At 37.8% G+C, this 24,033-nt stretch overlaps 1 protein-coding gene across 1 annotated transcript; it reads right to left on the bottom strand.

Moving 5' to 3' along the window:
- Positions 1-860: 860 nt before the first annotated feature.
- On the bottom strand, positions 861-4,121 carry LOC136246275 (protein NLRC3-like). The gene is made up of 4 exons (XM_066037687.1): positions 4,084-4,121; positions 3,901-4,030; positions 3,262-3,519; positions 861-3,215 (listed from the first exon to the last, which is right to left on the bottom strand). Exons 2-4 carry the CDS (start codon positions 3,947-3,949, stop codon positions 931-933), a joined length of 2,592 nt encoding a protein of 863 aa, XP_065893759.1. The 5' UTR covers positions 3,950-4,030; positions 4,084-4,121; the 3' UTR covers positions 861-930.
- Positions 4,122-24,033: the final 19,912 nt, after the last annotated feature.

The following is a 24,033-nucleotide window of genomic DNA, read 5'->3' as shown; positions in this document are numbered from 1 at the left end:
TTTTAACAGGAATTCAGTCTGTCTATAGCCAGTGGTAAGAGTGTTGTTTGAATAGTTCTTTGAGTAAAAGGCTTTTGTTGTTGTTGCAGAATAGAGGATAGGACTCAGTACAGCCAGGCTGAAGATACAGCAGCTAGAAGAAGATTGGACTAAATTGACAATTTTTTGTTACTTCTAATTACTGATATTGCTGTCAATAAAATATCAATATTCTTTATTTACTGAACAGGTCTTTAGAACAACCCGTATAATGAACAATGATTTAGGATGAGTAGTGCAATGGTTCAATTTTAGTCCAAATTAATTTTTGCAAATTCTCAAAAATACTGAAATTCCAATATATCAGACAAGAACATTTAGCTATGAGTTTTGGTATAAACATTCTGCATTTTAAACTTTGGTAACATTGCTGTAGTATCCAAAGAAATATGGAGAAATCAATTGTGTATCATTTCAAACACATAATTATGATGGAGGCTATTTTAGCTGTTCCGCAAAAATTTGCAACTCAGCAATAACCAGCAGAGCGGTATTTGGTAGTGTTGTCTTTAGAGGATTACATCTGTTGAGTGTTACCATGACAACTACTTAGTTTAAATAATACCCAACTAGTTAGTAGTACTTTAAACTAATCAAGCTAGCCATTGGCTCGTATTATATTAGATCAATTGTCATCTTTATCTCGTTGATCATCGTATTGATCTTGTTGATTATCAACTTGATCACAGTTCAGCATCTTGATCACTAAAATACAACTAACCCAATGCAAAGTTAATAGTTTCATTACCAACCAGCTAATCGTTAATAATGAAGGAAATACCCTGTGGGTGTAGTGAACATGTCTCATTAACCACAAAACATCTAATCAACTAATCAAATAATAACAAAAATGGCGGGTAAATACAATTTAGTAATAACACGAGAAATTTTCTACCAAATCACAATTTCCAGCTTTACGTCACTACCTCGTCTTCTTCTCTTCTCATTAACAACTTGTTGTAGTGATGTAATCTCCTTCTTGATGTCCTCAGGGTAGGAGGGTAGTCGTAGCTGTTTTAATGTATTATTGTTTTTGAGGGCATCCAGGATCAGTTGTGAGGCTTGTCCAGTAATTGGGTTACGCCACATATCCAGCCCCCTCAGAGTATTGTTGACATGCAGCACATCACAGATCACACCACACACATCATCAGAAATGTTGTTGCCATCAATCCTCAGCTCCTTCACTGTCTTGTTCTCCCTCAGTGAAGAGAACAACTCCATGGCCCATCTTGTGGTGGAGTAGTTGTTATTGTGCATGTACAGTCCCTCTATCACACATGAAGGATGTGTTAGTAGGGTGGTGAAGAAGTGTGGTGTTTCCCCAACAGCTTTGTTACTGCTAATATTCAACACTTTCACCTTACAGGTGATGACGATATCACTGAGGGAGCTGCCTGAGGATGAAGAAAGGTCATTGATGCCCAACCTGAGGTCATCTATTGTGATGTTTGAATGGTGTAGACTACGGTGTAGTAATCGGAGTCCGTAATCTTGAACATGGCAGCTGTACAAATCAAGCTTCTTCCAGTTTCTACAGGACGAGCAGGTTAGTAATGTTGTTAGATCTTCTAAGTTATTAGGTGATAGAGTAGTGCCTGGTAGGCTGATTATTTTATCAGTAAACTTTTCTTCGATAGTTTTACAAGTTGAAATATCGCCAGCCTCGTAGAAGATTCTGTAGAAGCGAAGACGCTGTAGTTTATCTTCGAGGAATTTATCGTCGATGGTGATCGCCTCGTTTCCACTACGAAGGAACAGCTTGAATGATGGACGTTGTCCTTTGGTAAGTGTAACGTAGTGGTTGAACATGTTGTAATGGATATCGCTCCAGAAATGCTCTTCGAGGATGGATCGCTCTTCGTCGAGTGGGAGGTTGGCGACATAGTGAGCCGCGAGGTATTCTTGTACTGAAAAGTGGATAAAATTGAACGTTTTTGTTGCATTGAAGATGTCTATGTGTTCTACGACTTGTAAGAGACCAAAACCATTGATGGCTCCTGGTATAGCCTCCAGCTGTGGACAGACAGACTTGATTTGCTCCAAGGTGATTATTAGTTGATTGTTATTTAATGCCTGTAGGGAAAGCTTTGATAATTGTTGCATTATCTTGCCACAGGGATCTGGAAGATTGTTGAGATCTGTGATAGGCTGAGTGACAGTGTTACCATATTTGGCAAGGTGTCGGCAGATGGTAAGGCTAATGAATAGCTTGTACAGTTCAGTAGAATTGTTTGGTAGGGGATATCCCTTCTTAAAGAGGAACAGTAGAACAAGAAGATGAAACGGCGTGAAGCAAAGGCTATTGATGGTGGTGTGTTGATGGAGATAGTTGGTGAGTTGTGGTATTTTATGAGGTTGTGTCTTCAGTGATTGTTGAATGAAGTGTTCTCGTTCTGTTTCAGTAAAACCCAGAATGTCAACTTTGAGAGTGGCCTTGTTATGGAGGTGTTGTGAAGCATGAGGACGAGATGATACTATCAACCCACACTCAGGTAACACTTTACGATTTATGATGTCAGCTATTAAACTGCTCTCTCTCAGACCTTCAGGGAGTTCATCATAGCCATCAAGGAGGATACCAACTGTCCTGCCATTGTCCTGAGAGACAGATTCAACACACTGTATAATTTTAGCAGGATCATTGTTGCGTTCACAGAAAGACTGAATGAGATCTTGGAGTGAAGCCATCTTTTGAACACCAGGATCCCTGAGACAGACCAACAACACCAGTTGAATCTTCTTCATCACTTCTCCCTCTGCCCAACAGTAAGAAATGTGTTTCATGAGTATTGATTTCCCAATACCTGGAGCACCTTCTATTAGGATTGTTTGTGGATCATCGCACTGATCAAAAGGCTCCAGTATGTCAGCAACATTTCTTGTCACCTTGCTAGTTTGAAGAGCCTCTCTCAATGATTGATGACTGTCTAGTTGATGACGTTTGGTTACTGGTTGACTATTAGCAGCAGAGATGACATCACTGATGTGACCAGTGTGGACTGCTTCGGTGATGACGTTGACATCTTTCATGGTACGTTGTTCTTCATAATGTACTAACACTACTGGAGTGAAATCTTTAGGTTGTTCAGGAGGCCAAGTGTCCTTCCCAACATCCAACCTTGTCTGCTTGTAGACTCCCTTCACATGATGAGACAACTGGGAGATCACTGTACCTATACAATACACACTACAATTGTGACAACTCTAATAGTTTAGTACCTCCAGTAGTGATGGGTGATGATGGAGTAGAGGAATGGATAGCATCAACCAGTTTACCCCATGTTGCTGAGGGATCTTTTTGTAACCATTTCCTTAACATCATTTTACATCTTTCCTCACAACTGTTAGGATGGTCTGTATAGATGATGTTGAGTATCTCTGGTGACATTCCTAGGGCTTCACCTAGTTCCCTCCAATTTGGTGCACAGTTTTGAACAACAAACTTGGACATGTCATGTGCCTCAGGCCTGTCCTCCCCTATAGTATTGAATGTTATTACACTATTACATCATCATTTTGTACAATGCAGATTGGATTACATGTAGGTAATATTTTTCAACAAACAACAGTGTAGTTTGTGTTATAAAGTTTTCATGGGTTTACAAACCAGACCTGAGCCCAGCAGCCAGTGGACAAATATTTACTATATCTCTAAATTGTAAAATATGTTACCCTTTAAAAATCAGGTATACTATCTTTGGAACCAATTGTGGTATAATAATATGCGGCGTCCGCGGGCACGAAGCGCTACGAAAATTTTGTGCCATGGTAATAAGCGCCTGTAGGCGCTAATTTGGAAATTAATTCTCCAGTTATGAGGCTTCTTTTCCCTACGCTGTGGTTGAATATATATCTTACTGGTTTTTCCGCTGGGAACTGTATCCGTTGAAGATGAGGTTGACGCCATTATCACCGGTCGCAGGCTGGTTGTGCCCAAAATGTAATTGCTGTTGACAAGGCAGTTACTGAGGTCGTATCGTCCGGTTCGCTATACGTGGCATGCATTCATTAAACAAAGTAGTGGACTTAACGAGTACTAACTTTATCGTTCTACAAGAAGGGTTACGGTGAAGGAGGAGGTGAACAATTGGCGGAAGTTGTGGTGAGTAGTGGAATTGTTTGTGTAGGAGTGTGGATGGATTATGATATCGATCATTACCTTATTAGGCCTTAACTGCATACCGTATAGCGAAAAATTTTGGCGGTGGAAAACATTGGCGAATAATTTTTCCATTCGCCAAAGTTTTACCCTCCAAAGTTTTAGCCTTAATTGTGTCTGGTGCGGCCGCCCCTTCGCATAAAGAGGAACCCGGCTCGAGTCCACTCTATGTGGATGGGTGACCGCGCCAGTCGCCATGCAGACTAGCTATAGTATAGGTGTTGCGTGAGTTAACGTTAGAATGGCTGGTATTCTGAAATACTTTAAACCTGTGCCGACTCCATCATCGTCTTCTCCGAATCTTCCTGATCCAGATGGGCCGCTCAATAGAAAAATTCCAGCTAAAGCTATAGAATTGGCTAATGCAAAAGTTACAGAGGCGACCAAAGTGCCACGTGATCGTTCGCCATATTTTTATCTCACACCAGGTCAACGATACGAAGTAGGCAAGCGAGCTGCAGAACATGGCGTAACAGCTACTTTAAGGTATTATGCTGAGAAATATCCGAAACTTCCTCTCAAAGAAACCACAGCAAGACGCTTGAAAGATTTGTACAAGGACACATTGAAACCTAAGGCGAAATCAAAGAAGGCCAAGCCGAAAGATGAGGGCTCCGATGTAGCCTCGGAAAATTCTGATGAAGAGCCCACGAAAGAGACAGAACCAGAAGAGGTAAAAGAGTTGCCTCGTAAGAAAACAGGGCGGCCTTTGCTGCTAGGGGCTGATATAGATACCCAAGTACAGGAATACATCAAAGATGTAAGGAGGCGGTGCTTAGCCGTTAATACTTCTGTAGTCATCGGCAGTGCACAAGGTATTTTGTTGTACAAAGATGCAAATCTTCTTGCAGATAATGAAAAAGGAGATGAAATTGAGTTATCAAAGGACTGGGCAAAATATTTACTGAAGCGGATGGGGTTTGTGAAGAGAAAAGCCTGCAGTAAAGCTAAAGTTGATGTTGAACGGTTCAAAGAAGTGAAAGAGGATTTCCTGTTAGACGTTAAGAACATCATTGCCATGGATGACATTCCTGCAGAGCTTGTGATTAACTTTGATCAGACTGCTCTTAATTATGTACCAGTTACTCCCTGGACAATGGAAAAGCAAGGAGCAAGAAGAGTTGAGGTAGTGGCTAAGGATGATAAACGGCAGATTACTGCAGTATTTGCTGGGTCAATGTCAGGAGATTTCTTGCCACCTCAATTAATTTATGAAGGTAAAACGACTCGATGTCTGCCTCAATATAAATTTCCTTCCTCGTGGCACATAACCCATTCAGATAACCATTGGTCCAATGAATTCACAATGAAAGAGTATGTTGAGAAGATTTTGGTACCTTATATTAACAGAAAACGAGCTGAACTGAATTTATCATCCAACCAATCTGCATTGCTCATTTTTGATAATTTCAAAGCACAGACCACTTCTATGCTTAAACTGCTTGACAGTTACACAATCAATGTTGCTTTGCTCCCTGCAAATTGCACGGACAGATTACAACCACTTGATTTAAGTGTCAATAAGGCAGCAAAGGATTTCTTGCGCTCCAGGTTCCAAGATTGGTATGCTAAGCAGCTGTGTTTTCAGCTACAGGAAGAGTCAGAAATGCAAGCAGTAGATTTGAAACTATCCACAGTTAAGCCATTAAGTGCTGGATGGATTGAGTCCATGTACAATTACTTCTAGACTAAGCCTGAAATAATAAAGAATGGGTTCAAAGAAGCTGGGATCACTAACTGCTTGACGTCTGCAGATTCTGTTGCACCAAACACTGCTTATAGTGCCTAGCATATAATGACATTCTGCTGTAACTTTAATCTGATTAGTTTCAATTTGATTATATACTAATGACAATCAATTGACATGTATAACTAGTGTAGTTTGGTCACAGTGTAAATAGATTAAGGCTGAAATTATTTACAATATACTACAACTCAGTATCTAAAGTGTTCTGCCAACATTACGTATGTGGGAATGGGGAAATGTGATGCTTGTTAAAGCAGTTGATCAAATGTGCTCTCATTGATTCTTGCTTCAGCTGTAATTTGCTTAAATTTATCCCAAATGCAAGAACTGTTGCAAAAGCTATGGCAAAAATCCCACAGTCAGTCCCTCCCTTCTGTTTTTGGGACTGCGGGACTGTTATCTTGAGCTTCTCTGACCCTATACCTGGAACAGATTAGCAATCACATGTTCTGTTTCCTTGTCACAGTATTGAAATAATGAATCATAAACTCTGACTTCACCAAGCTGACAATTCAATGTTGTGGCAACTATCCAATGGCATCTGCCTTTACAATGTATGATCTGGACTTTGTTCCTGACTAAACTTTCTGTCATTTGTAACCGTCTGTCTTGGTATAATGTCGACACTAAACCATTCAGTTCCCGAAAACTGTTCTTTCAATAGTTGCTGTGCAAAGTTAATCTCAATATCACACAACTCTTCTCCCATTGTGATTCTTTGTGTGTCAATACACTTAACTCTTTTCCTCAGAGGTGGCGCTTCTTCTGGACCTTCATTATGCTGCTCAGGTACAATTACAACAGGTAATTCGCAAGGTTGCTCTGAGGAAACCACACGTTCCTGTCCTTGATTTGCAGCTGCAGGCAATGCTTGTTGATTGGTAGGTTGAGTAGGTGCACAAACTTCAAACACTTCCACTGACAGTGTGGACTGGATCAGTTTCTTAGCTTTCTGGCATTCATCGGCGTTAACGGACTTGAAGATTAATTTACAAGGTATTTCTAGACCACCCTGAGGCAAATCCGAGGAGTACCTTCGAACTCCATTAATTATAAAAACGAGCAATCCGCCTCTCCTAATAAATAACGAGCAAATCGTCTTGGCACATGACCTACAATTCGGTCACTTCCTCCTATTGCTTTCTTCTCGGCCACAGCATACGGATCATGACTGTTGCCAGGCTCACGCTCACATCCAAGTTCCTCGCCAATTATTGGATCATTCCATATTAGTTGGTATTCATGGTATCCGCGTATCATAGATTCCACAGAAAATATGAAGTCGAAACCCGCCATGTGGATGCTGCAGGATCAGTTGAGCCAATCACACACTCTATTTACTTCCCACCGTCACGTTACAGTCCCAGCTACATGACCTGTAAGGATATGAATTTAATATAGCTATAGTTATATTCATAGAGGCACAAAGGTTGTACACAGCTGTTATAGTTTTGATACAGACTAGACCTCGCGGCTCGCGGAGCGAGGGTGTGGCTATACCACACTATAAATTATAATATGCGTTGGAGTTCAGGTTCTCCGTTCGGTGTAGTGAATGTTACGGAGAATTTGGCCGGGCTCGAGTTTCGCTAATGTTTTCCACTTGGATAGTCAGTGGAGCATTTCGCCAAAGTTTTTTTCGCCAATACCATGTTTTGACGATTCGCCAAAGTTTTACGCCACCAATGTTTTGCGCTATACGGTAATTTAAGTTGTAAAGATTAAGAACATGACTGACGTAGACCAGAATGACTTTTCTTTTGTGGTTGAGTGGGAAAAAAAGTGATCAAGTACATTTCCGATAGTTTCTGTGTAGTGTTCCACCAGCTCTACACTGGGTGCTGATTGGCGAAGCCATTTTCTTCTTACACTTGCGCTGTGACGATTATACTATAATTAAGTAGTATTTGGTAGTTATAAGATGGGTATGTAATGGATGGGAGTTTGTAAAAGGCGGAATAAGGAATAGCGGAATAACTTTTAAGTTACGATGTGGCTTCTTATGCAATGTTAGGGTGATTGTACTGTTACAGCTGTGAACTCATCCGTCGTAGATATCCTTGCAATGTTAGGGCGATTGCGTGTACTGTTACAGTTGTGAACTACATTGCTTCGTCGCTCATAGCCGTCCTAGCGAAGAGATTACTATACGCTCTTACTACTACTACTACTGTATGTAGCTAAGTATCATTGCGCTAGCACAGCTAGAATATACAGTAGTTAGCTATTAGTTTCGTTTTAAGTCTTCATTCTTCCAGTGGAGGGATGAAACGAAACGGCTGTCACACCCCCTTTTGCTTGCGACATTGGTACTATACTTTACATACAGTAGTAGCTAGTAAGAGCATAATCAAATGTAATTTTGCACTTCGTAAGCGGGTACTGTATGTTAAGTATGGTACCAACGTCATGAGCAAAGGGGGCGTGGCAGTCGTTTTGTTTCATCCCTCTCACTGGAAGGATTAAGACTCGAAAACGAAACTAATAGATAACTACTGTATATTCTAGCTTAGCTACATACAGTAGTAGTAAGAGCGTATGGTAATCATTTCGCTAGGACATATATGAGTGACGAAGCAGTGTAGTTCACAGCTGTATTTATTTATTTATTATTTATTATTATTGATTAGCAAAACCCATTGGGTAAATCGCTAATGTACAAAAACAAAATTTTAGTGTCTATGCATTTTGCAAATGGTTTTTGAAAGTAAGTAAGTCTATATTGTCAAGATCTTCCATATCTAAATTGTTCCAGTCTGGTATTGATCTTGGTAAGAAAGAGTTACTATATCGATTTGTTCTGGCATACAACTGTAATAGCTTCAAGGGATGGTTTGCCCTGGTACTTGTTGCAGGAGATAACACTGGCAGATACTGATTTGGAACATAAATTAATTTGTTTACAAACTTAAACAACAGCATCAGACGTGCCTGTTTCCTACGATCTTCCAGTGTTGGCCATTTTAATTCCACTAACATTTCAGTTATACTGTCCCTATGATTCCTTCTCCAAGGTCTATTTAACTGTAACAGTACACGCAATCGCCCTACATTGTAAGGATATCTACGAGGGATGAGTTCACAGCTGTAACAGTACAATCACCCTAACATTGCATAAGCCATATAAATGCCCGTTCGTTGTGATGCGAGTTATTCCGTTATTCCGCTATTCCTTATTCCGTCTTTTACAAACTCCCCTTCATTAGCCGGCTTTTTGTTTAGTTTTGTTTCACTGAGTGGTCACGTATGTCACACATTTGGACCGTGTGGTGGTATATGGTAACTGAAATCATGACAAAAAAAATTTATCCTTCATAGCTAGGGAGTCTGTATTTAGCGGATCACGGATCAACGGATCACGGATCGGCGGATCACGTGATATGCATGCTCAACTCGATTTTGAGCACTGGGAAATATTTATACCCTAGTGTAACATACAGCATACTGTAGAATTTATATTTTATCCACAGGTAGGAAGCCTGAAAAGATTTCAATCGATACTATATAACTATAATAATTAGAGCGCGCGCGTATTAAAATTTTAACACACGTAGCTACAGAGTAAGATTATTTTAATTCACCTTAAAACTGAATCACTGATGTATTCTTTACACCAACACAATACTCAATAGACTAGCTCTGTATTGCAAAAACAAACGACAAAGGATACACGCCAACATATTAGAAGCCTATAGACGGGTTGCCTTTTTAAGGCGTGGTCGTTTTGCCGTAAATTTTCCACATACTTTCCGAGTTTGCTAAGTCAAAAATGTATTACGGCTATTGGAGAAAATGAACGTTTCGGTTAACTTTAGCAAGCAAGAGTTAGCCAGCCTTCAGAACAGAAAGTATGTTATAGAGAAAAGATCGAGCTATAACATATCCAGCGTGTAAGGTGAAGGCTGAGCGAGAAGATGATTTTCTCTCAATCTCGGGTTTTTGGAAAGCGATAAAACTCGCTGAAAACATTCTTTGTAAGACTTTGCTACTACTTAGAATGATAGACTGGCTGATTTTAACTCACCTTGTACCTTTGAAGAATCAAAAACGTTTGTCAAACTATTTTAAAAAATGGGTTTTTTGTTGACTTCTTGACCAACATTGTAATCATGCGTAAAACGGAAAGTCGCGTTTTCTCGCGTTACACAAGGGACACGCCCTAAATAGGCAACCCGTCTATTCACACGTGAGTGCGCTAGCGTATCCTTTGTCGTTTGTTTTTGCAATACAGAGCTAGTCTATTGAGTATTGTGTTGGTGTAAAGAATACATCAGTGATTCAGTTTTAAGGTGAATTAAAATAATCTTACTCTGTAGCTACGTGTGTTAAATTTTTAATACGCGCGCGCTCTAATTATTATAGTTATATAGTATCGATTGAAATCTCTTCAGGCTTCCTACCTGTGGATAAAATATAAATTCTACAGTATGCTGTATGTTACACTAGGGTATAAATATTTCCCAGTGCTCAAAATCGAGTTGAGCATGCATATCACGTGATCCGCCGATCCGTGATCCGTTGATCCGTGATTCGCTAAATACAGACTCCCTCATAGCTAGAGTTTATAATGGTGTAGGGAGAGTATCGAACTACTCTATACCCTGTGAAAAATGAGCCTGTTAAGTCCTATGGCATCATTCAAACAACGCGGTGATTTGTGTTGATTGGTGACTAATTATAAGTACAGTGGGCGCATGTATATACATTGAGAGACTGAAGCTACAGAGTGAAAGAACAGTGTACTCAGAATAGTATGGCACAATGCACTGAGGAACTCAGTACAAGAGAAAGACACAGCCAACTGATCTGGAAAGCCATAGATATCAACTTCAACTGTAGTGTCAGTTAACTTCACAATCTCCGGATATCTGGAGAAATAGTCTACAATGAGGAGGTAAGTGGTACCTTTGTGGTGGAGTAGGTCTGAGCCTACAATCTGCCAAAGGTAGTCTGGCAAGGCAGTGGCGATCATTGGCTCTCGGCTTTGGCTGGATCGTTTCACACACTCAGGACAAGTGAAGACAATGTTAGAAATTTGTTCCGACATTCTTGGCCACCAAACAGCACCATTGGCTCTTGCCCTGCATTTCTGAATACCCTGGTAACCATGGTGTATCTTGCATAGGGTCTGTTCCTGCAGTGAAACTGGTACAACAATACAACTACCACGTAGCAATAAGTCATTACAAACAGTTAACTCACTATGGACTTCCCAAAACGGTTGTATGTTGGTGATGTTGCTGGTGATGTTGCTGGCCAGCCTTCTGCACAATAACTGCGAATGAGAGAGAAGATTGGATCAGATTTCTGGTGTTCAGAGCATTCCTTTAGTCTGGACTCGCTTGCCGGGAGGGCAGCAGTAACTGCTTCCACTAATGATTCTAGTTCATCTTGAAATGCGTTGCTGTTCTTTTCAGGCTCTGAAGTAGGTGCTCATGACAAGGCATCAGCTGTGTACAAGTTTTTACCAGGGACATGGCAAATGTCATAATCAATCCGATTCATTCTCAGTTGAAATCTGAGCACTCTGGGTGGAAGACTTTAAAATATGTGGTACTGAGTAGTGGCACCAGTGGTTTGTGGTCTGTTTCAATAGTGAACTTGGCTCCCAGCAGGTAATCCACAAACTTCTCGCAGGCCCAGGTTGTTGCTAGTGCCTCTTTCTCTATTTGTGCGTAACATTGCTAAAGTCTTAATTCATGACAGTTCTGATAGTAAAAGTAACATGTCTGGATGGAATTTAGCCATAGGGATTCCATGCAGACCAAACTAAGATGGCGTTAAATCTGGGCAATCAACAGCAGTCAGATTTACGATAGGACACAAAGTTATGCGAGCTACTTTACGGCTCATTTTTCATAGGGTATTAATAGTGAAGTTTGATACTCTCCCTAACACATTATAAACTCTTGCTCATGGATAGTTTGTATATTCATTATAGGTCCAGCTGACTAGTACCAGACTATCCACACCATTTATAGGGTAGCTACCAATGTAACAATCAACACCTTCAGAATAATTTGTTAACTGCTGTTACTTGTTGGACTAACTCTCACTTGAATATAGCTGCAGAGGCATTAAATTCCATTGCCTTTTTGGGGTGGAAATTTATCAAAATATCTAAAATTAGGAGTTTTAACTCCCTGTAGCCTTGATCCTTCACAGGGCCAGAGGAGGGAAAATTGAGTTGGTCAGGCCATACATATGTTGAAATTGCTACTATATACATGATTCTGCCAATGAGAGGAGTTGCTTCGCACACTCTGCGAAGTGCAAAGCACAAGCATTTTAGGGGGTCTGGGGCATACCCCACAGAGTGAAATTGAGACATTCAGATATGCCATTTTAGTGATATTTCACTGCTAACTAGGTACATAAGTATACTATCTGTTGTTCTTCAGACTAAAATGGCGAAGCAAATATCGAAATTTCGATATTTACTCCAATATCGTATCGATATTATATCGATACGATATTGGAGTAAATATCGAAATTTCGATACGATTTTCGATAATTATTAATTGTGTGGGTGGTGTAATTTCGTGGGCGGCCGATATTTATAAATATGCTTGAAATACAATTTACACACAAACTATTGCATAAAACTAATAATAAGCCTAGAAAACTGGCACACAAGTTTTTAAAGTGGCTAGATAGTACAGAACCAACCTTCATTTCTAGCGTGATTGCGCAATCACACACTAAATGCTGTAGATTTATCGAAATGTTCTTCGATATTTCGATAATTATCACAAAATATTACCTTTTCGATAAATATCGAAATCTGCTAAAGCAGTATCGAAAATCAATACGATAACGATATCGACAAAATTATCGTGAAATCGATAATTTTTTGATATATCGCACATCACTAGTTTGTATGTAATGAAGTGAACGTATCATCACGTAAATATACTGGTGGACAGTCATGAGACCATCATATTGAGTGTGCATGCTCAGTATCTCAACAGAACAAGTAGGCAGTTGAAGATGGAGTGATTTAAACTCAAAATCTCATCCAGATGGCCACCATGTAATATATAGGTTATAAAGTGACTGTTTTATTAGAGAGAGTATAGATCTAAGGAGGAATGTACAAGCATTTGAGAAGCTATGAGTTGCTATAGGAAAAATCATACAATCTTCTAAAAAAGAGTGATACCTATACTCTAATAGAGCAGTCACACAAATACACAATCATTCACAAATATAGCAACCAGCTAAAAAGAATAGAAGAGTATATAATTTTGAAGTTAAATTAAGCATCTATGTATATTTTTATACGACTCCTCAGTCACAGCAAAAATCATGGCAAGGATTGCTTAGGTTCCCTGGGCTAGTGGTAAGCGCATTGTACAGTGGTACCAGTAGTTAGTGGTATGGTACCAGTTACATCCCTATCATGAAGAATGGCCCAGAATTCTTAATTTTCCATCACTAAAATATAGGCAGTGGTGATATGATTACAACATAAAATATAATGCATGGCAATCTAAAATTGGATCACTTGAAGAAGTATTTATGCAAGAACAGGCCCGTAGCCAGGGGGGTTCGGTGGGTTCTGAAGAACCTCCCTCTTGGAAAAAGGCCCACAATTCAGTAAAAATGTCCACAATTTTAGTATACAAGTCCAAATTTTCAGTAGCAAAAGTCCATTAGCTATACATTTTACTAAATACCACTAATAAGAAGCTAAATAAAGTGCTCTGAGTAGCTCATTCAGTGCTTGTATTAAATGCAATGCAAGATCGAGATACTCTAATAGAGCAGTCGACCACTCTAATAGAACAATCACTCTAATAAAATAGTCAATATCGCATTTGCTTTTAAAAGCTGTATGTAACTACTTAATTTATATACATATTGAGATTGTTTAAACTTGAGTTTTCATTAACATATAATAAAAATTTTGTGGACAAACCCTTCCATGCAGAGCCCACGAATATCATCCATATTTCATCTCCACGCATTCTCGTACACTGTCACATTTGTATATTACTGATCACTATTCCCGTACACTGCCACATTTGTATATTACTGATCACTATTGTCATACACTGTCACATTTGTATATTACTGATCACTATTGTCATACACTATCACATTTGTATATAACTGATCACTATTCCCGTACACTGTCACATTTGTATAATACTGATCACTATTCCCGTACACCGTCACATTTGTATATTACTGATCACTATTCTCGTACACTGTCACATTTGTATATTACTGATCACTATTCCCGTACACTGCCACTTTTGTATATTACTGATCACTATTGTCATACACTATCACATTTGTATATTACTGATCACTATTACCGTACACTGTCACATTTGTATATTACTGATCACTATTCTCGTACACTGTCACATTTGTATAATACTGATCACTATTCCCATACACTGTCACATTTGTATATTACTGATCACTATTCTCGTACACTGTCACATTTGTATATTACTGATCACTATTCCCGTACACTGTCACATTTGTATATTACTGATCACTATTCTCATACACTGTCACATTTGTATATTACTGATCACTATTCCCGTACACTCACATTTGTATATTACTGATCACTATTCCCTTACACTGTCACATTTGTATATTACTGATCACTATTCTCGTACACTGTCACATTTGTATAATACTGATCACTATTCTCGTACACTGTCACATTTGTATATTACTGATCACTATTCTCGTACACTGTCACATTTGTATAATACTGATCACTATTCTCGTACACTGTCACATTTGTATATTACTGATCACTATTCCCGTACACTGTCACATTTGTAGAATACTGATCACTATTCTCGTACACTGTCACATACAAATATGACAGTGTACCAGAATAGTGATCAGTAATATACAAATGTGACAGTGTACGAGAATAGTGATCAGTAATATACAAATGTGACAGTGTACGAGAATAGTGATCAGTAATATACAAATGTGACAGTGTACGAGAATAGTGATCAGTAATATACAAATGTGACAGTGTACGAGAATAGTGATCAGTAATATACAAATGTGACAGTGTACGGGAATAGTGATCAGTAATATACAAATGTGACAGTGTATGGGAATAGTGATCAGTAATATACAAATGTGACAGTGTAAGGGAATAGTGATCAGTAATATACTAATGAGACAGTGTATGAGAATAGTGATCAGTAATATACAAATGTGACAGTGTAAGGGAATAGTGATCAGTAATATACAAATGTGACAGTGTATGGGAATAGTGATCAGTAATATACAAATGTGACAGTGTATGGGAATAGTGATCAGTATTATACAAATGTGACAGTGTATGGGAATAGTGATCAGTAATATACTAATGTGACAGTGTATGGGAATAGTGATCAGTAATATACAAATGTGACAGTGTATGGGAATAGTGATCAGTATTATACAAATGTTACAGTGTACGGGAATAGTAATCAGTAATATACAAATGTGACAGTGTACGGGAATAGTGATCAGTAATATACAAATGTGACAGTGTATGGGAATAGTGATCAGTATTATACAAATGTGACAGTGTATGGGAATAGTGATCAGTAATATACAAATGTGACAGTGTATGGGAATAGTGATCAGTAATATACAAATGTGACAGTGTACGAGAATAGTGATCAGTAATATACAAATGTGACCGTGTATGGGAATAGTGATCAGTAATATACAAATGTGATAGTGTACGAGAATAGTGATCAGTAATATACAAATGTGACAGTGTACGAGAATAGTGATCAGTAATATACAAATGTGACAGTGTACTAGAATAGTGATGAGTAATATACAAATGTGACAGTGTATGGGAATAGTGATCAGTAATATACAAATGTGACCGTGTATGGGAATAGTGATCAGTAATATACAAATGTGACAGTGTAAGGGAATAGTGATCAGTAATATACTAATGTGACAGTGTATGGGAATAGTGATCAGTAATATACAAATGTGACAGTGTAAGGGAATAGTGATCAGTAATATACAAATGTGACAGTGTATGGGAATAGTGATCAGTAATATACTAATGTGACAGTGTAGGGGAATAGTGATCAGTAATATACAAATGTGACAGTGTACGGGAATAGTGATCAGTAATATACAAATGTGACAGTGTATGGGAATAGTGATCAGTATTATACAAATGTGACAGTGTATGGGAATAGTGATCAGTAATATACAAATGTGACAGTGTATGGGAATAGTGATCAGTATTATACAAATGTGACAGTGTATGGGAATAGTGATCAGTATTATACAAATGTGACAGTGTATGGGAATAGTGATCAGTAATATACAAATGTGACAGTGTAAGGGAATAGTGATCAGTAACATACAAATGTGACAGTGTACGAGAATAGTGATCAGTATTATACAAATGTGACAGTGTACGAGAATAGTGATCAGTAATATACAAATATGACAGTGTATGGGAATAGTGATCAGTAATATACAAATGTGACAGCGTATGGGAATAGTGATCAGTATTATACAAATGTGACAGTGTATGGGAATAGTGATCAGTATTATACAAATGTGACAGTGTATGGGAATAGTGATCAGTAATATACAAATGTGACAGTGTAAGGGAATAGTGATCAGTAACATACAAATGTGACAGTGTACGAGAATAGTGATCAGTATTATACAAATGTGACAGTGTACAAGAATAGTGATCAGTAATATACAAATATGACAGTGTATGGGAATAGTGATCAGTAATATACAAATGTGACAGTGTATGGGAATAGTGATCAGTATTATACAAATGTGACAGTGTATGGGAATAGTGATCAGTAATATACAAATGTGACAGTGTATGGGAATAGTGATCAGTAATATACAAATGTGACAGTGTACGGGAATAGTGATCAGTATTATACAAATGTGACAGTGTATGGGAATAGTGATCAGTATTATACAAATGTGACAGTGTATGGGAATAGTGATCAGTATTATACAAATGTGACAGTGTACGAGAATGGTGATCAGTATTATACAAATGTGACAGTGTATGGGAATAGTGATGAGTATTATACAAATGTGACAGTGTATGAGAATAGTGATCAGTAATATACAAATGTGACAGTGTACGGGAATAGTGATCAGTATTATACAAATGTGACAGTGTATGGGAATAGTGATGAGTATTGTACAAATGTGACAGTGTACGAGAATAGTGATCAGTATTACAAATGTGACAGTGTACGGGAATATTGATCAGTATTATACAAATGTGACAGTGTACGAGAATAGTGATCAGTATTATACAAATGTGACAGTGTATGGGAATGGTGATGAGTAATATACAAATGTGACAGTGTATGGGAATAGTGATCAGTATTATACAAATGTGACAGTGTACGAGAATAGTGATCAGTATTATACAAATGTGACAGTGTATGGGAATAGTGATCAGTATTATACAAATGTGACAGTGTATGGGAATAGTGATCAGTATTATACAAATGTGACAGTGTATGGGAATAGTGATCAGTATTATACAAATGTGACAGTGTACGAGAATAGTGATCAGTATTATACAAATGTGACAGTGTATGGGAATATTGATCAGTATTATACAAATGTGACAGTGTAAGGGAATAGTGATCAGTATTATACAAATGTGACAGTGTAAGGGAATAGTGATTAGTATTATACAAATGTGACAGTGTACGAGAATAGTGATCAGTATTATACAAATGTGACAGTGTATGGGAATATTGATCAGTATTATACAAATGTGACAGTGTATGGGAATAGTGATCAGTATTATACAAATGTGACAGTGTAAGGGAATAGTGATTAGTATTATACAAATGTGACAGTGTATGGGAATAGTGATCAGTATTATACAAATGTGACAGTGTAAGGGAATAGTGATTAGTATTATACAAATGTGACAGTGTATGGGAATAGTGATCAGTATTATACAAATGTGACAGTGTACGGGAATAGTGATCAGTATTATACAAATGTGACAGTGTATGGGAATAGTGATCAGTAATATACAAATGTGACAGTGTATGGGAATAGTGATCAGTATTATACAAATGTGACAGTGTACGAGAATAGTGATCAGTATTATACAAATGTGACAGTGTATGGGAATAGTGTTCAGTATTATACAAATGTGACAGTGTACGAGAATAGTGATCAGTATTATACAAATGTGACAGTGTACGGGAATAGTGATCAGTATTATACAAATGTGACAGTGTACGGGAATAGTGATCAGTATTATACAAATGTGACAGTGTATGGGAATAGTGATCAGTATTATACAAATGTGGCAGTGTACGGGAATAGTGATCAGTATTATACAAATGTGACATTGTACGGGAATAGTGATCAGTATTATACAAATGTGACAGTGTATGGGAATAGTGATCATGATCAGTAATATACAAATGTGACTGGGCCTGCATAAACAGGGCATGTGGGTACATAAAATATGCCTACATTTTCAAACTTCATGATTCATACCTTTTTGTCATCACATATAGCCCCACAATTTCCAACACTTATTTAAATTAATGTTTATTAGACTTTTTAAACTAGGTGCGTGACCACAGCCGGCCAAAGGCCTATCTACCTACCTATCTACCTATCTATGTTTGTCCGTACGCACTCACGTGAGCAAAATCGTTATATAATGGTAAAAGCAGCTTTTACGTAAGAAATAAAAGTGAAATGAAGCCTGTATTAAACTCCTGCACAAGTGAACTTTGTTCTGAGGTGGTTTCTTTTAGGAGGACTGAAATACGGATGTGGCGACTTTCCTCAGACTACCTTCCCCTTGAGGTTTTCAGGCGTTTAGCAACTGAAAAACAACGGTGCAGGCCTCGTACACTATCAGGAATATCCTATCGCTTCGAGTTGAAAGGGGGCGTATCTCTAACGTACGTGAACGGAAATGGAGAGCAGCTTTGAGGCTTTGTCGAGAGAATTTATGGAAAAAACACGTTAGTCACACTTTAGAAGATACTTCTGTGCGTAATATGTTGGTAAAAGCGGTTTGTTTACCAAACGCTTCCTTAGCAGTGCATAGCAACGTAATTGAACGAATTAAGAATATTTCATGAATTACGAAATACGAGAATTAGTTAATAATAGCTATTATTGTACAACCCAAAACTACCCTATTGTAAAATAGTAATACATAGTTGGTTAATTCATAGCAGCATATACTGTCTATAGTTAATTCCAGATGAGTTAGCTAGCTGCATGGTGACTGGTTTTTAGAAGTAGCACAACATCAACTTGTTATAATACAGGTTACAGAATCCATATAGCTATTTTATTCTAGCATTGAGATATAAAACCTGTTATGTGATTGGGTGTAGTTTGTGCCCACATGCCCTATTTCGCAGGCCCAGTCACATATCATGTATATGCATCACAGGATATATAATATTATATGCATGCAAAAAGTAAAAAAAATTGTTAGCTAGTCTAAGAACTGAGCCATCCTTTTGGTCTGGTGAACCTTATAGTGGGCTAGCTTGTGATGATAATCTTGCTTCCTTGGTTTTGAGTCAACTCTTGTTTTCCATGGCAAGTCTAATAATCACAGCATAAGGGGTGCTCCTCTGTCAGGCCTAAATGGGTTGGTTCTGCTGTCCTGAATATTATTTCTGATCAACGGGAGTATATATTATTACCATTGACAGAGGTGAAAATTTGTACCAAAATTACATCTATATGGTTCCAGTGTTTGGCAATCTCTACCGGTAGACTTATTTACAACAGTTTATACAGTAATTAATCATGCAAATACAATCATAATAGCAAACAACCAGTGTGACTGGATTTGCGAAAAGGGGTCTTACACACACATATATGAACGTGGTGTTCAACTAAGATCTCAATCTGAAAAATTTTCCATTCCTTAGTTCTCACTACTGACCGAATTTCAAGGCAATAAATTTTCCCAATCTGAATCCAGTCACAAAATTATGTGTAAATTCATTTACATGAGCATGTATATACATGTTTATAAACCACTTAGTTTGTTACTTCGTAGGAGTACATTAGAATGCAATTAAGCTATCCAGTGGTTATGGTATAAACCATCTGCTATAATATGCTAAAACTGAGGAAGAGATTACAGTAAGTTACTGTTAAATACTGTGGATATATTTAGTGCAGACATAGGAATGTTATTTGGAATAGGCAAATGTGCACACATTGGAATTAAGGGGGGTAATGCTTAGGAGTGGAACTTCCTTCTGGAGATATTATAAGAAGTCTTACTTATGGTGAAACCTACAAGTATACCACAATATTAATCATGGATTGGTTTGAGAGAAAGTAGTGTCTGAATATAAGCATTGTTTAAAGCTGATTCTATCTTCACAGCTTTTTGGTCACTACAAATTCAGAGCAACTAATTCCTTTGCCCTTCCTGTTCTTAGATATTTGGCTGCAATTGTGCATTGGCCAGTTCATACTCTTAGAGCCCTGGACAGACAAACTAGAAAACTGCTTACTCTGTTTCGGGGATTACACCCTAAATCTGATGTTGACTGTTTGTATTTGCCTCGAAATTGGGTGGTTACAAACTTTTTAATTGCTTGGGACACAGATACAGACATGATTGTAAATTCAGTTTGTTGATGGACTGACTGAGCAAATAGTTGCTTTAATGTGAGAAGCCATTCAGCATCCTTGTTGTGATACACATCATTTGACCACAGTTGTTCCCAAAACTACTTAATAATGCTTTTCCCATTAAATTCTCTTTGTAAATCATCAGTTTTTGAAGAATTCAATTGCCTATGATTGTTAACAAACATAATTTTGAGACTTCTCAATAAGCTTCTGTTTGCAATTATTATTATTATGTTTATTTAACACCATAATATATCCTTTAAAACATACATACAGGAGATTCGAATTAAAGTCACTCAAGTTCAACTCAAACTTTAGAGTGAAAGATGTCTCCTTAACACCTTATTAGTTCTTAACAACACTGTCTTCCGTAATTGATGAACGCTGATTTCAGTTAACTGGAGGAGTTCAAAATTCGAAAAAGTTTTTTCATGTAAGGAATCCAAAGCACCAAAAACCAATGGCACTATCTCAACTTTGATGTTCCACAATAGCTGAAGCTCAATTGCCAAGTCCAAATACTTCTAAATTTTTTCTTCATGCTTGTCAACCATGTGACGATCCATCACACAAGCTATGTCAATAATTTTGGTACACTTGGACACCTTATCTATTAAAACTAAATCAGGTCATCTAGCAGCAATACCATGATCATTAAAAATATTAAAATTGTAGAGCAGCTTAGCTGGAATTGTCTAAAACAGGTTCTGGCTGGTGGCACCACCACTGATCTGAATGTGCAAAGCCATACACACCACACAAGTTCCAATGTACAGCGCATTGTGTCTCTATAAATAAATAGTCTGTGCTATATACTGATGGGCACCCAGCCACTGTTGGCATCTCCTACAAAGATCAGTGCTACTTGTACCCAGAATGTGGAACCCAGCCTGTGAGTTGTCAGTGCCTGGTCCTGGGCTGTATTGATCAATGCTTCAGATACGGGTTTAAGACGTACATGCTGAAGCCAACTAAAAGAGTCTGCTATCAACTGATCCATTAATCTTGGCCGTTGGCATGAATAGATTTACTATTCCACTGATCACAGCGGCTTGCAAGCACAGCTGATCTTGACATATTGGCAAGGGACTTATCATGAAGTAAGGAGAATTCCCTTATTTTGACCATGATAGGTTCTTTGCTTTTACTGACATATGAAGTCAGTGAATGTTTCTTCAGAGTTACAACATCAGAAACAGAGAGTAATCCTCTTCCACCACTCTTACGTGTTACATACAGATGGTCCACATCAGCTCGTGGGTGTAGTGCATTATATAAAGTCATTTGCTTTTTGATCAGTCTATCCAACTCAGTACATTCATTTATTGTCCAATCTATGATACCAGTAGTGTATCGAATTACAGGCACTGCAAAACTATTTAAAGTTCTGATCTGATTACATCCACTAAGCTTAATTTCAATACTAAGCATAACCTCTGTTTGATTTCAATACCTCCTTATCTTTACTTTTCACCTCATCATGTTGGAATCCTTCTGCTTCCAATACACCAAGATACTTATAAGATGTGCCGATTGGTAGCTCTTTGATGGTTCAAGTATATAGGTAACACAATTCCTTCACTCTCCACCACATTACCTCTCTTAATTATCATTGATGAACATTTATCAAACCCAAAACTCCATTCGAATATCAGATGAAAACACTCTTACTCAGAGTTGGGGTAGTTACTTCAGAAAAGTAACTAGTTACTAGTTACATGTTACATTTATCCCATGTAACATAGTTACAGTTACTTTTCAAAAGGTAACTAAGTACTCTAGTTACTAGTTACTTTTGTAGTATAAATTATGACTTGTTTTTAGCTTTTAGCTTTTGTAACATGAATTTTGTTCAGATATGCATCATTAAGGGATGCAACTCATATGTGCACTTAAAATAACAATTCTGTGGCTATTTCACTGCTTGAAGTATCTTAGTTTACTACAGTGGTATATCCCCAGTACATGGAACAGTTAATTGTTTGTTATTTTAGTAGTTTTTCAGTAAACCCGCATTCACTGATGTTTTACTGAGAGTTTAAAACTTAGTAAAATAATTATGTTCCATATACTTAAGTCTACTGACACTTTACTATCAGTATGTCTACAGTAAGGCATCTTAACAAATTAGTAAACTAAGAACCTTCAAGCAGTGTTTCAGGTCAGTTTTAAGTATTGCTACACCTGTTGCTGAAGTTGATCATAGGGAACAGTACACAGAATCTGTCTACTTAATGTGGCTGTAGCATATATGGCACAAAAATTGAAGTGCTCTTGCTTTTAAAGCATAATTAGTTATAGTTACAATGTATTGTAATTAGTTACTATTGTAACTTAGTTACTTTCCAGACAATTACTCCCAGTTACAAGTTACTAGTTACAAAGCAAGTAACTAGTTATATTACTAGTTACTTTATACTAGTTACTTTAAAAGCAATCAGTTATGTAACTTAGTTACAAAAGTAACTAGCTACCCCCAACTCTGGTCGTTATGGCTGTTGGCTGCTACCAACAGACCTGCGATGTTGAACAGGCATCAGCATATCCCGAGGTGTATCCCAACATTAAAATCACGTGCTTGCTACAATGATGCTACACGTTTATTCCAATATGTTGGGGTGCTGTGGTGTACGTGCTTTGATGGAAGCCGTACCCTTGAGAGATGGCCACGATAAAGAAGGATCAAAGATAAAACAGTAAGATAGTAGCGCACACATCGTAGGTATTTAATATTGTGAAAGGTTTTTTCTCCACAAAATTCGAAGCGTTTCTGCCAAAGAAGCAAGGGTGTAGCTGTAGCCAGTTTTCCACTATGCTTGACTGAACACGTCAGTGAGGCAGGTAGTGAGGCAGTGATGCAGTAGAAAATTCCCTAATATAATTTTTTTTATTTTGTAGCACCTTGTCAGAAACGTTTCGGGTCATTCTGAAGACCTGACCAATACTGTGGAATGGCCGTGAAGGATTTCTGAAGATAATTTTGGGTAGATTTTTCTTTGTGGACCACACCCACACATTCATTGTCCCTACTATACAGTACTATTGTACTGTATGAATTGATACTATCAATGGTGCCCTGAAAAGTTAATCTCTACTATTGTTGTGTTAATCTTGATACCACTATCATTATTATTTGAGGCTCAGCATATACATCATTGTTGACTAAAACTTGCCCATTTGGAGTCCACAACCTACTGTACTATAATTTATTTACACCAGAAACAGCAATCATGCATTCACACTGTATTCAGAAGTACAGAAAGCCAATGGGCAAATAGAAGTATACAGCTTGAAACTGTGCACTATGAAGAAAGTGAGATAAATAAGTTTGAATATTTGTGCCAAGATCAAGATACCCTAATAGAACAGTCGCACTAACAATGTTGCAATTATAATAATACTATATAGCTATCTTATTTTGATTTGGTACACTTTACCATCG

This window comes from Dysidea avara, chromosome 2 (genome assembly GCF_963678975.1).
Source record: "Dysidea avara chromosome 2, odDysAvar1.4, whole genome shotgun sequence".
Classification (NCBI taxonomy): Eukaryota; Metazoa; Porifera; class Demospongiae; order Dictyoceratida; family Dysideidae; genus Dysidea; species Dysidea avara.
The sequence above is the reverse complement of the archived record's forward strand: the minus strand, read 5'-3'. Positions and strand labels throughout refer to the sequence as shown.

Bases quoted from the DNA above. Each gene is read 5' to 3' on its own strand.
- LOC136246275 (XM_066037687.1), bottom strand. From the start codon at position 3,949: ATGGCGTCAACCTCATCTTCAACGGATACAGTTCCCAGCGGAAAAACC. The intron at 3,520-3,900 runs GTAAGATATATA...TCAATACTATAG, and splicing joins AGTTCCCAGCGGAAAAACCA to GGGAGGACAGGCCTGAGGCA. The intron at 3,216-3,261 runs GTACTAAACTAT...TGTATTGTATAG, and splicing joins ATCACCCATCACTACTGGAG to GTACAGTGATCTCCCAGTTG.